Below are 14,424 nucleotides of genomic sequence, written 5' to 3'. Positions count from 1 at the left end.
ATAAAAAAATTAAAAGTCTGATGCCCAAAACATTCCCAGTGTGCATGAGGCCTAATGCCACCTACAGACGATTGGAATTTTGGTTGGAAAAAGCTCTGATGGCTTTCCCGAAGAAATTCCGATGGGATTTCGCTCGAGCTGTCTTGCATACACACGGTTGCATCAAATTCCGACCGTCAAGAACTCGGTGATGTACAACAAGTACGATGGGACTAGAAATAGTAAGTTCAATAACCGGTAGCCAATAGCTTCCGTCTCGTAGTTGAATCTGAGCAAGCGTGAGTTTTTGCGTGTCGGAATTGCATACACATGAACTTATTTTCAGATAGGAACCTTTTCTGACCGAAAAATTGAGAACATGCTCTCAGTCTTTTGCTGACCGAAATTCGGTCAGCAAAAGTCAGATGGAGCATACACACAATCACATTTTCCAACCAAAAGCTCTCATCGGTCTTTTGCTGGCTGAATTTCCGATCGTGTGTATGTGGCATTAGTGTTTGCTATTGGTGGTTAAAGTGGAAGTAAACTCCCATGCATAATTGTTACCTATAGGTACTGGACATGTCTCCTAAATGTGCACCGTTTAGGCGATATTTAATGTAGGTGCAGCCGGTGATGTCACCGGCACATGCTCTCGTAAGGATTGGCCAGCCAGATTGTTTCTTCAGAGTCCTGTCCCATAAGCAGGAGCTCCCACGCACATGCGCAGGAGTTATGTCCTTGCGGCTTCGGCCACTTACACAGCCGGAGTCCGTGAACCCGGAAGGAAGACCGGGTAAGGATAGCGTTCAGCTGTGACAGTGTGTTGCTGCCGGGCTTCATTCCAAGGTAAATTTCACATAATATGCTAGTAGGCGATACAAACAAAAAAAAAACAGCGGTTTACTTTCTCTTTAAATTAGCTTTACATCCTTTCATTCTATATATACACTACGCTGCCTTGCAATATCAGGTTTAACAAAGATGGAGATATACTGTAAAATTAAAAGGAGCAGAACTCAGTAAAAAACAAACCAGTTTTCTGTGCCCAAGTACTGTACATATTGTAATATTCAGAAATGTATGCAGGAGCGTGCCACATTGATTTTTTTCAGCTTGTTATGTCCCAGGTAATTCTTATAAACCACAAACATACAGTGATGAAAGAGTCAATTTTCTTAGCGGGAGTTTTGTGAAATTTTTTCTCTGCGACCTGCTGTTTTTTACAGATTCTCTATCAAAGAGTAAATTACCAGATTCAGCCGGGTGATGGAGACAGAATGGGGAATTCACAACATTTTGGACCTGCTGTGCTGGCTGCCAAAGATACCTGTCCGGTAATGTGCTGTTCATTTTTTTTGCATGTATGTGTGCGGGAGTGATTATTAAATAGTTACTCTGCATGGTCCTGTTTTTCTATTAATAAAGAAACGATCCAGGTCAATGTAAAAGCCTTTGTCTAAAGCTGAACTCTAGGGTAAGCAAATATTGTTTAACTACTACTAGAGGCATCTTGCTGTGCATAGTTTATTTCTTCCAGAACTGTGTAGTAGTCCAGAGTAAAACTTTTTCTCTGTGCAGGAGCTTCCTATGATGACCAGTCGCTGCTGTTATTTTTGCTTGTGCAGGATGAGTGGTCTTGTCTGCACCCACTCCTGTAGTTTTCTACAGGCAGCCTGCAGTGGGTGGGCCTGCGGGGTCCCTTCAACAGCGCTGCTATATTCCTGGGCTACTTCCAGCACAGTGATGATGTCACTGCCAATTTTACAAGGTACAGTTGAGCTCAAAAGTTTGCATACCCTGGCAGAAATTGTGAAATTTAGGAATTAATATTGAAAATATGGCCGATCGTGTCAAAAAACTTTTATGTAAGGATAGTAATCACACAAAGCCATTTATTATCAGATACTATTTTGGATCCTTTTTAAATCACAATGATAACAGAAATCCCCCAAATGGTCCTGATAAAAAGTTTACATACCCTGAAACGTTTAGCCTTGGTACAGACACAGAAGGTGGCACACAGAGGTTAAAATAGCAATTAAAGGTTTATTTCTCACATTTGGGGCTTTGTAAATCACAATTAGTGTCTGTGTATAAATATTCAATTAGTTTGTTAGCTCTCACTTGGATGCCCTAAGCAGGCTAGACACTGAGCCAGAAGGAGGTAGAAAAGAACATTTAAAAGACCTGCGTAAAAAAGTAATGGAACTTTATAAAGATGGAAAAGGATATAAAAAGATATCCAAAGCATGGAATATGCCAGTCAGTACTGTTTAATCCCTTATTAAGAAGTGGAAAATTCAGGACTCTTGATACCAAGCCAGAGTCAGGTAGACCAAGCAAGATTGCAGCTAAAACTGGCAGAGGAATTTCCCAGGATACAAGAAAAACCCACAGGTAACCTCAGGAGAAATACAGGCTGCTCTCCAAAAAGACTGTGTGGTTGTTTTTAAGGAGCACAATTCAATGATACTTGATTAAAAAAAAAAAAAAAAAAGCCCAATCAGGCATATCAAGGTGTTCTTGGGCATATTGTAACCAGGCTTTTTTGTGGAAATTGTGCAGTAAAGACTTCTTTCTGGCAACATGACCAAGCAGCTCTTTTTTGTTCAAGTATCATCATATTGTGCTCCTTAAAACAACCACACTATCTTTTTTTCAAGCAGCCTGTATTTCTCCTGAGGTTACCTGTGGAGTTTTCTTTTTTTTTTTCCGAGCAATTCCTGTGGCAGTTGTGGCTGAAATCTTTCTTGATCTACCTGACCTTGGCTTGGTATCAAGAGATTCCCAAATGTTCCACTTCTTAAATTATTGAACAGTACTGACTGGCATATTCAAGGCTTTGGATATCTTTTTATATCCTTTTCCATCTTTGTAAAGTTCCATTACCTTGTTACGCAGGTCTTTTTACTATTCTTTTCTGCTCCCCATGGCTTAGAATCTAGCCTGCATTAGTCATATTTTCAATATAAATGCCAAAATTTCACAATTTCTGCCAGCAAAGTATGCAAACTTTTGAGCACAACTGAATTCTCTTGGATTGCAAAGGCAACACAAAGTTGATTTATATATTTTGTGGCTATTGAATAATACATTTAGCACCCGTTCACACCACATGCAGTCCAGAATGTTTTTTTTTTTTTTTTTAAGCTTATAAGTAGGTTATATGGTATTTAATTGCATAGATCACACCAGTGCTTGCAGTTCCAGTGCTTTCCAGTTCCAGAAAACAAGTAGAACATTCTGCATTTTTCTTGCACTGGACTGTACTAGAACTCTGTATAAAGCATAAAAAATGCACAGGAATGCCCTGTAAAGCATCTAAACCAAAGATGCACTGGAACGCACATGTCCCTATTTAGATTTAAGAAAAAAAGAGGGGGAAAATCCACTGGACTGCATCAAAAATGCACTGGAACGCATCAAAAACATGCATGAAAAAAAACCCATCTGCAACGCATCCGGACTGCATTTCTATGGTGTGGACTGGCCCTTAAATTATATTTTTTGTGCCAGGAGTTCAGCTTTACAACTGTCAGATATACAGTAAAATTAGTAGTTGTTGAAATTTCTAAATTAATTTATCACTTGCACCACTCTTATTTGCAATAGAAGATGAGCTAATATATCAAGTGTGTGATCTGTGTGTTGAGGCGTTAGCTCAAAATCAGGTTTGTAAGTATTAAATAACCAAACAAAATATGTATATACATTTATAAACAGATCCATATAACCAATTTGATTGAAAAGGGAAATAAACAATATAAAAAAAGTCCTGAAATGATGAATATATAAACAAGGGAGAAATTTTCTAGTCAAATTCTTCTTATCACCACATGTGCATTAGTGATGCATGCTCTAAATCATGGGTGCCCAATCAGTGGCCCGGGGGCCACATATGGCCCGCGGAGCCCTCTGATGTGGCCTGCGACCTCATGTTCTGGGATGGCGTGTTGGCAAGTCCAGATTGCAGCTTGTCAACCCACCATTCCAGAGAATCAGTGTTTTGAATGAAGCTGGCAGTAGAGTAAGCAAGCAGCTGCAGAGCAGAGCCGCATAAGCCAAAGCTTCCTGTATAGAGCCAGCTCCTGTCACAGGTGGAGTGATGAGTGATGGAGTGACCAAATGCATCCACCTGGGACAGCAACAGCCAGCGATACCTGAATGAAAGACTGTTATTAAAGGTACGTTTATTACTAAAATCACAGTGTATTTATGGGCATATCTGTCTGCAGTGGTTATTTCTGGGCTGCTTTCAAACTGATCCACAGGTGCAGCACAGTGCGCCTGCAGGTGACCTGCACTGAGCCATAGACTTCTGTTATTACCTGCAGGTTTGGTGCGCTTTCAGAAAGTGCACCATGCCTGCAGGATATAAAGTGCAGTTAACCCACAGGAAAGTTACAGTTGCACTACACTGCACCCGCGGTGCTGATAAACCGAAGCAAATCAATGTGAATGCAACCTTGATCAGTCCGACCCAATCGGACCCTCCATTCACCTCTATGGAGCGGCAGAAGTAAATTAACTTGTATTCATTTGCACCCGCCTACCTCCAATCTGATACACTAAAAAAAGTGAAATCGGAACTGTCTAATCGGATCGGAGAGCCCAAAGAGTAGAGCAGACTATGTCCATTCTGCATATGTGGAGTGATTATGGACCTGTCAAGCGCCCGCTCCGCTCATTGTGGCCCGTGACCAGTTACCATGTTGCTTAAGTGGCCCTATCTTTTCAAAAGGTTGGGCACCCCTGCTCTAAATGATGTGTTCCACCACCTAATACAGCAGATAGCTTTGGGCCACTTGGACCCTCACCACTTTTATGGTTGATCCTAAGCTTGGTATATGCTTGGCATCCACTTCCTTTACTTTTATGTCCAATGTCACCAGCAGGGAAGTCCCAAAATTAGAAAACGGAGCAATTGTGCTATATGTTTGTTTCAAATAGCTTGTTAAAAAACATGTGCCAATATACTCACGTTTCCATGTGCCATGAAGCGACACCCACTGTGTAATGCCTGGAAAGTTAAATTTTTCGCTACCTCTTGTCCCTCTGAGCCGGCGTGTGTTCCACCTAAGTCGGACATGACATCAGCAAAGACTCGGAAGTTCTACTACTAGTTAGAACTCAATGCATTTCACCAGAAAGGCGTCATCTATAGCCACTAGAGGGTAGTGTAGGTCAAATAGCTAATGGGATGGCTCTTAACATAGGTCTATCATAATAGGTATTACAGGATTATATAGTGAAATATGTATGCAACATCTGTTTAATTAAGGTATACTAATTACTATATTTTACATATAATTTCATATATCTTAATGCAGCAAAACTGGATAAGTTTGTACCAGGCCATGTGAATTGGAAGATGCTTAACCGATTGCTGCTCATCGGCCGTATGATGGCCAGGCGGCACGGCTCTCGTTCTGGGGTGTGGGCGGGGCATAATATGATGTCTGTCCATTTAAACAGAATGCGATCCCTGTTCCTTCGGTGGCGGCGTTTCACGTAGACTCCGCTCACCACCGAGGGAGGTGAACAGCCATTGGGCATGGCTGTTTACCACAGGATTGGCCATGAAGTCCTGGCTGATCACAGATGGTACTGCCCCACTTTGCATGGTGCATGTCGCCGACGCTGGTAAACAGCCATTGGCCGGCGGCTGTTTAACATGTGATTGGCTGTGATCCTTTCACAGCCGATCACTAAATGTAAACATAGAGCGGTGATACGATTTTACCGGGTTCTCCTCTTCACACTCCAATCGTGTTTGAGAAGGAGATTGTGGTAACATCTCATACATACATGTCATCATCTCATTAGCATTTACAGTCTACACCAAACACACTGATTGCCCCCCCCCCCCCCCCCCAATAAAGAGGACCTGTCATCACCCATCAAAGTACCTGTGACAGTTCAACTGAGTATCTGTCACAGTCCATCTGAGTACCCGAGTACCTTTCACAGTCCATCTGAGTACCCGAGTACCTTTCACAGTCCATCTGAGTACCCGAGTACCTTTCACAGTCCATCTGAGTACCCAAGTACCTGTCACCAGCCCATCAGAGTACCTGAGTACCTGTCTGCAGCCCATTCGAGTGCCCGAGTACCTATTTGCTGCCCATGCCTCATAGAATATACCTTGGGGTGTTTGCTTTGGGGTAATTTTGTGGGTAATTCCATTGTCCTGGGTCTCAAGGGCCTTCAAAAGTGTAATAGGTGGTTGAGAAATGAGATGCGTCCTTTATGCTTGTAGAACGCTTGAAGGTGCTACTTCAGTGTTGGTCCTCTGTATGTGACCACACTGTGTAAAAGTCTCATATGTGGTATCGCCATACACGGGAAGAGTAGCAGGATGTATTTTGGGGTGAAATTTGTTGTATGCATATGCATTGTTTGAGAAATAACCTGATAATATGACAATTTTGTAAAAATAAATAAATAAATCTTCATTTTGCAAAGAATTGTCGAAAAAAATACAACTTAAACTCACCATGCTACTTACGTAATACCTTGTAATGTCTACTTTCTAAAAAGGGGAAAGTTGGGGGTTATTTGTACTTTCCTGACTTGTTAGTGTCTCAAGAAATGGGATATACCTGATGTACTGAAGGCCTGATCAGATGTGATAATTTTTCAGTGATTGGCACCATAGTTTGTACACTCTATAACTTTCCTAAAGACCACATAAAATACACTATTTTGAGTTATTTTTACCAAAGATATGTAGCAGTATAAATTTTGGCCAACATTTTTGAAGAACAATTACTAATTAGCAACATTTTATGACAGAAACAAAGAAAAGGGCATTTTTTTTCCACAAAATGTGCGGTCTTTTTTTATTTATAGCACAAAAAAACAAACAAAAAAACAAATGTTGATTAAATACCACCAAAAGAAAGCTCTATTTATCTGAAAAAAAAAACACAACTTTCATATGGGTACAGTGTTGCATGACTGAGAAATTGTCATTCAAAGTGTGAGAGCCCTGAAAGCTGAAAATTGGTCTTGGCAGTAAGGGGGTGTAAGTGCTCTGTATTGAGGTGGTTAATAGAGTAATACAATTATAACCTGGATTTGGAATAAAAAGTACACCTTTTAATGTCCCTGAAAATTATTTGTTTTTTGCACGAGTATCCCAAATTGTCACTTACATTGCTACCAATATATATCATCTCTACAGTCCATTAGCATATGTGGAGACACCCAGGGGATTAGTTAACCAATGGGGCATCATTAGGGAGGATATATGACTTTGATAAAAGGGCCGCCACATGACTACCTGATGATGCCTTTTCACTGAAATGCATTGAGGTCTAACTAGTGGAGTAACTTCCAGGGCTTTGCTGATGTCACGTCCAGCTCAGGTGAAACACACGTCAGCTTAGAGAGACGAGCAGCGGCAAGGTTTGTAACTTTTCAGGCATTACACAGTGGGTGCCACTACATGGCACATGGAAATGTGAGTGTATTGGCATGTTTTTTAACAAGCTATTTTAAATGTATTGCACAATTATTGCGCTATTGTTTTCTCATTTTGGGATTCACTGCTGGTGACTTTGAACATAAGAGCAAAGGAAGTGGATGCCAAGCTTATACCAAGCTTAGGATCAACCATATAAGCGGTGAGGGTCTTAGTGGCCCAAAGCTATCTGGTGATTGGCCCCCCTTATATTAGGTAGTGGAACACACCCTTTAACTGGAGCACCATAAAACAAGAAGAGCATTCATCACTAATGCACACATGGTGATCGGAAGAAGTTGACTAGAATATTTCTCCCTTGTTTAGATATTCGTCATTTCAGGACTATTTTATATTTTTTATTTCCTTTTTCACTTTTCAATCAAAATGGTTGCACTGATCTGTTTATACATTTATATACATATATAGCAGCTGATTTATTAACGCTGGTAGTAATTGAACACAAGGGGCATCGTCTTGTTTATGTTAAAATATATAAAGTGTATGACACTTTTTTTTTTCTGCCTCTGCCCTTTCCCCTTCAATGTATTATACTAAGCTGCAGCACAGCTCATGCAGAGCAGAATACTGGAACCTCTTGCATTCCTTTGCTGATTTAGGCCAGCTGAACTGTGCGTTACAGAAACAGTATGGTGTTCAATTATGTAGTCAGTGTGTCTAAATCCAAACATTTGTGTTGTTTTAAATGTTTCTATAATGTCTAAGGGTTAAGCCATTTTCTTTTATTTATATATATATATATATATATATATATATATTACACACACACACACAGGTTCATATATATTTGGACACGGGCACAATTTTGTATATTTTTGGCTCTGTATGCCACCAGAATATAATTGAATTGAATTTGAAGTGCAGACTTTCAGCTTTGATTCAAGGGGTTAAACATAGATATCAAGTGCATTTTAGGAATTACAACCATTTTTTATACACAGTCGCCACATTTATAGAGATATAATTGGACAAATTAATATAATCATAAATAAAATCATTTTTAATATTTTGTTGAGAATCCTTTACTGGCAATGACTATGTGAAGTCAGGAACCCATGGACATTACCAAAGACTGGGTTTCCTCCTTTCTGATGCTTTGCTAGGCTCTAACTGCAGCTGTCTTCGGTTGTTCTTTGTTTGTGGGTCTTTCTGCCTTTAGTTTTGCCTTCAGCAAGTGAAATGCGTGCTCAATTGTGTTGGGATCAGATGATTGACTTTGCCATTGCAGAATATTCCTCTTTGTTTCCTTCAAAAGCTCATGGGTTGCTTTTGCAGTGTGTTTTGGATCATTGTCCATCTGTACTGTGAAGCACCATCCAATCAACTTTGCTGCATTTGGCTGAATCTGAGCTGACAGTATATCGCTAAACACTGCAGAATTCATCCGGCTGCTTCTGCTTTCTGTCACATCATCAATAAACACCAATGACCCAGTGCCCCTGGAAGCCATGCATCCCATGAGCTGTTCCAAGCCTTTTCCACACTTTTTTCTTCCTGTCATTTTGGTACAGATTAATCTTAGTTTCATCCATCCAAAGAATGCTTTTCCTGAACTGGTCTGGCTTTTCTAGATTTTTTTTGGCAAAGTCTAATCTGGCTTTTCTATTCTTTAGGCTTATACATGGTTTGCACCTTATGGTGAACCCTCTGTATTTGCTCTTGTGAAGCCTTCTCTTGATTGTAGGCTTTGACAATGATACACCCAACCCCTGAAGAGTGGCCTTCACTTGTCTGGATGTTGTGAATAGGTTTTTCTTTACCATAAAGAGGATCCTGTGATCATCCACCACTGTTGTCTCCCGTGGAAGTCCAAGGCCTTTTTATGTTGCTGAGCTCACCACTGTGTTCTTCTTTCCTCAGAATCTACCAAACTGTTGATTTGGCCACTTCTAATGTTGCTGCTATCTCACTGATGGATTTGTTTCATTTTTGAAGCGTCACAATGGCCTGTTTCATCTGAACAGGTGAACACATGATGTAGGTTCACAGCAATAGAGCAATTACCACACTAAAACCCCTTTCACACTGGGGCGTTTTTTAGGCGCTTTAGCGTTAAAGAAAAGCGCCTGTAAAGCGCCTGAAAGAAACCTCATCTGCAATCCCAATGTGAAAGCCCGAGTGCTTTCACACTGAGGCGTTGTGCTGGCAGGGCGTCAAAAAAAGTCCTGCAAGCAGCTTCTTTGCAGCGCTTTTGGAGCGGTGAATACACCGCTTCTAAAGCACCCCTTCCCATTGAAATCAATAGGAATGCAGCTGCAAAATGCCTGCAAAGCACTTTTGGCAGTGGCGCTTTGTGAGCACTTTTAACCCTTTATTTGGCCACTAGCGAGGGTTAAAAGCGCCCCGCTAGCGCTCGAAAAATGCTGGTAAAGCGTCGTTAGTTTAAGCGGCCCTTTACCAGCATTTTTCGGGCGCTGGAAGTGTGAAAAGGCTCTTAAAGCACTTGGACTTTCACATTGGGATTGCAGATGAGGCTTCTTTCAAGCTCTTCACATGCACTTTTTTTTAATGCTAAAGGGCCTGAAAAACGCCCCAGTGTGAAAGGAGTCTTAGAATCAACTCCAGACCTTTTACCTGCCTAATTGATGAAGAAATAATGAAGGAGTAGCCCACACCTGGCCATGAAACAGCTTTTAATTCAATTGTACAATTACTTTTGGTTCCTTGAAGAAGGGGTATGGCTATTCTTAAAAATTGTAAGACCCCTTTCACACTGGGGCGTTTTTCATGCACTGTAGCGTTAAAAAAGCGCCTGTAAAGCGCTTGAAAGAAGCCTCATCTGCAATCCCAATGTGAAAGCCCAAGTGCTTTAAGAGCCCTTTTAACCCCTGCTAATGGCCAAGTAAAGGGTTAAAAGTGCCCACAAAGCGCTACTGCCAAAAGTGCTTTGCAAGCGCTTTTCAGGCGTTTTGCAGGCGCTTCCCATTGATTTCAATGGGAAGGGGCGCTTAAGGAGCAGTGTATTCACTGCTCCAAAAGCGCTTCAAAGAAGCTGCTTGCAGGACTTTTTTTGAAGATCTGCCAGCGTATCACCTCAGTGTGAAAGCACTCGGGCTTTCACATTGGGATTACAGTTGAGGCTTCTTTCAGGAGCTTTACAGGCGCTTATTTTAACGCTAGAGCGCCTGAAAAACGCCATAGTGTGAAAGGGGTCTCAGTGTGAAAGCACTCGGGCTTTCACATTGGGATTGCAGATGAGGCTTCTTTCAGGCGTTTTACATGCGCTTTTTTAATGCTAAAGCGCCTGAAAAACGCCCCCAGTGTGAAAGGGGTCTAATTCTTAAACCCTTCCTCCGATTTGAATGTACATACCCTTAAATTAAACCTGAGAGTGTGCACTTTCAGACCCGTACCCATTATAATAACCATAGCTTGAATATGTTTTGATAAATGCTTGAAAAAGAAAACTACTATTGTGTCTGTGTCCAAATATATGGACCTAACTGTATACACATATCTTTCTCTTGTCCATTTAAATTATTCCTATGAGAAAAACTGAACAAAGTAAAGCAAACAAAAAATGTGATCCTATTGGTGCTCTACAAAGCCAAGTATTTGTGAGAATTTAGTTCTTCGTTAAAGGTTGTTCAAACTCCCTTTGCTTGGGGCCCTTTGTCTTCTGCTTGTAGCTTCTGTCAGCCAAGCTATGTGGGAGGTGTGTAAAAGAACTACAAAACAGCAATAGAAGGTTGTGGAAGAAGGGGGGCATCTCTCTTTACCAGCTTGCCTATATAGCAAGTGGGCATCACCCCAGGGGATTCAAACATGAACTGGAGCAAATATATATGGACATAGGGTGTTAAAGGATGACCAGCCTATTCTATTTGTAATATCTTGTAAATTTATATATTTAATTTGTGTTGTTCCCAGCTGGTCGTTATTGGACACCTTATGTTCAAGGATATTTGCTTAATTTCATGTGTATACAAGAACTACAAGCACACTATGTTTTAGATTTACTAAAACTGGAGCATGTCAAATCTGGTGCAGCTCTGCATGGAAACAAATCAGCTTCCAGATTTTATTGGCAAAGTCTAATTGAACAAGCTGAAGTTAGAAGATGATTGGCTACCATGTACAACTGCACCAGATTTAGTAAATCTCCCCCTTTGCATTGCCAAAGCATCCTATAGCTCCCGTTTGGGGATGAGGGATGCTAATTGATTATACCAGAGTGGATCTGCTTCTATATTTGACATGATTAGGAAGCTAATGGAAGACAAGAGGACTGGCAGAATGAATGTGGACATTATTAATATATCTTGAGATTATCAGGGACAAATAAAGTCAGTAACAGACTTTCACTTTTAAAGTTTACATACATTCTGAATGTAAAAGGTGCTAATTACTTGTGGTCTTCCTGCCGTACCAGCTAAAATTTCAATTCTACTCAGTGGAGTGTTTTCATTGGATGCTATAATTGTTGGAAGGGCAGGAATAGGGTTTACTAATACAGAATCCTATTAACAGATGTGTCAGGAGTTGATGGGGCATGTTGGCAATGTAAAAGTTTAGTAGGAGTTACTTTAATCAGATTGTAGGATCAGATAATGTGGCCACACACCTCAAGGTAACCAAGCGTTTTTACAGGGCTGTACACAATGGACAAGGACAGAATGCCTATGAAAAAAAAGGTTTTTTACTTGTAGATCACAGCCAATACCATATCAAAAATGAGTTTACTTTTATTTTTTTACTTGAGTCACTCTAAACCCACAAAAGCTATTATCTGCCTGTTTATCTGTGTAGTTGTGGTGAAAGTCTATAGGCTTGCTAGTTTATTCGAGGTCAGTTTGGTCCAGACTCTATGAAATTGCCTTTGTTACATCCTATTTGTGTTTCTGCCTTCCACTGCCGAAGATCTTCTGAGCTTCCAGCTGTTCGGCCGCACTGACTAATAAAGATTTGTTACTTAAAGTCAAGCACAGTTTAAAGATAATTGGGGAAGCCAGTAAAATCGCAACCATCTCAGTACAATAATAAACCCAGAAGTCTGTCTCTTAAAATAACCGTCTGATTGCTTTGTAAAATGGAAGCAGCTATTTTGGTCAAATGTTAACTGCAGCATAGTAATCTGTGTGCATAATGCATTGTTCTTATGATTGTGCAAGAGGGTTAAAATGTATCTAATAGAATAAAGTAATGCCATTTTGTTTACTTTGAAGTATGTTTTAAAATGTGCTACCAAATACAATTAGACCTAACTGGCATGATAGAAATACGGGGATCATCGTTGGATGATTGACTGTTCCGCAGCTGTCAACTTTATCCTCTCTTTACTACCTCATAGGTCAAGGACCTATGGCTTAAATGTAACCATTGGGTGCTAAGCTTCCATTCAACTGTCTTGCATGCTAGCACTTGGAGTAGCATTTGTTCTATTTTCTAGGGTCACATTTAGCTTTCTTGTTTCAGATAAATAACTCATGAGCTAGCGAAGCCTAGGGATGGGAATGATGGCTCCAGAACCTACACCTTTAAAAAAAAAGAACTAATAGCAGCTTCCATATTTGTTTTCTCAGGGGTTAACCTTAAAGTTTAAAATGTGGAAATTTGCAAATAATAAATTGATAATATATCAATGTTAAATTGTTTAATATTTGCTCATATGATATATTTAAAGCTGTAGTTCAGACAAACCCTATTAAGTTTGGAAACAGTGGGGGAGGCATAGAACCTACAGTATGTTGTTTGTTTTTTTGTTTTTTGTTTTTGAGAAGTCCCTTGTGCCAGGACAGGAAAAGCATTTTTAATAACATGGAGAATATTGCACCCTGTTTCTGGGTTTTATTGCTGTCTGTGACTTCATGTCATGGTTACAATCACTCCCGTCATTTCTCATCCTGCTTCACAGGCTGTCAGAAAGTAAGGGTCTGAGGTTAAATCTCTCCAATATGTTCCCAGATAGCAATAAGGATTGACGCACTTTTGTTTTAAAAAACTTCCAGTTGGTGAGTGGTCTTCAGGTAAACTTTGTTGTCCTTAGATGACTTTTTACCCCTTATAAACATGCTTTACCGGCATTTGGTAGCACATAGTACATTAATAAATGTGGCCCAAAGAAACTAGTAGGGGACTGGTGGTACCGTCATGATAGTGTCAGAAGCCTGCTGCTGGATTATTCCTATGCAAATAAGAATATGTTCCAGGGGAGGGAGCTAAGAGTGTTTAGCTTAGCTCTTAGCTGACCTTTTTGTTCATGCAGGAAGTTGATGGAGATATCTCTCTTAAGAACACCTACAGCAGTTATGCCGCGTACACACGACAGGACTTAAGTCCGGTAGACTTTCGACAGAGTTCTGACGGAGTTCTGACAGAGTTCTGACGGACTTTCCGAATGAACGGACTTGGCCACACACAATCACACCAAAGTCCGACGGATTCGAACGTGATGACGTATGACTGGACTAGAATAAGGAAGTTCATAGCCAGTAGCCAATAGCTGCCCTAGCGTCGGTTTTAGTCCGTCAGACTAGCACACACACGAGCGGATTTCTGGGTCCGGCAGAGTTCTGTCGGAAAAAATTGAAACATGTTCCATTTCTAAAGTTTGTCAGACTTTTGCAAATCAAAAGTCCGCTGCGGCCCACACACGATCAAATAGTCTGCCGGAATCATTCCGTCAGACTTTTGATGTTGAAAAGTCTGGTCGTGTGTACGGGGCATAAGAAGCCAAAAAGAGATTAAACCTTGTCTCAGTATACCTGGAATATAAAATGTTCTTGAATTGCAAGGTACTGGCATGTTGTCATGTTAGGACATTTTCAGTGCAGTGGTAGTGCCAACACATTGAGTTTACTCCATGCCAGAAATAGTTTCAAGGCTTTCTTGCCCACTTTTATTTAAAAGAACATCAAAGGTTCACATAGGTATGTCTTCCCATGCAGGGGGTTCTCGCCATCAATGCAACAAACATAACATTCAACCTCCTGGCTCTCTCGAGGCAGCTTTACTGC

At 40.6% G+C, this 14,424-nt stretch overlaps 1 protein-coding gene across 2 annotated transcripts in view; it reads left to right on the top strand.

Moving 5' to 3' along the window:
* NBAS (NBAS subunit of NRZ tethering complex) overlaps window positions 1–14,424 on the top strand; it is a 1,050,553-nt gene that overhangs the window by 473,380 nt on the left and 562,749 nt on the right. For both annotated transcript variants that reach the window (XM_077488811.1, XM_077488809.1), the window contains exon 35: window positions 1,209–1,316. In XM_077488811.1, coding sequence (XP_077344937.1) covers window positions 1,209–1,316 — 108 coding nt within the window. The remainder of the gene's footprint in view (window positions 1–1,208; window positions 1,317–14,424) is intronic.

This window comes from Lithobates pipiens, unplaced genomic scaffold (genome assembly GCF_037356315.1).
Source record: "Lithobates pipiens isolate NorthernLeopardFrog02 unplaced genomic scaffold, aLitPip1_a1.2 Scaffold_18, whole genome shotgun sequence".
NCBI classification, from domain to species: domain Eukaryota; kingdom Metazoa; phylum Chordata; class Amphibia; order Anura; family Ranidae; genus Lithobates; species Lithobates pipiens.
The sequence above is the reverse complement of the archived record's forward strand: the minus strand, read 5'-3'. Positions and strand labels throughout refer to the sequence as shown.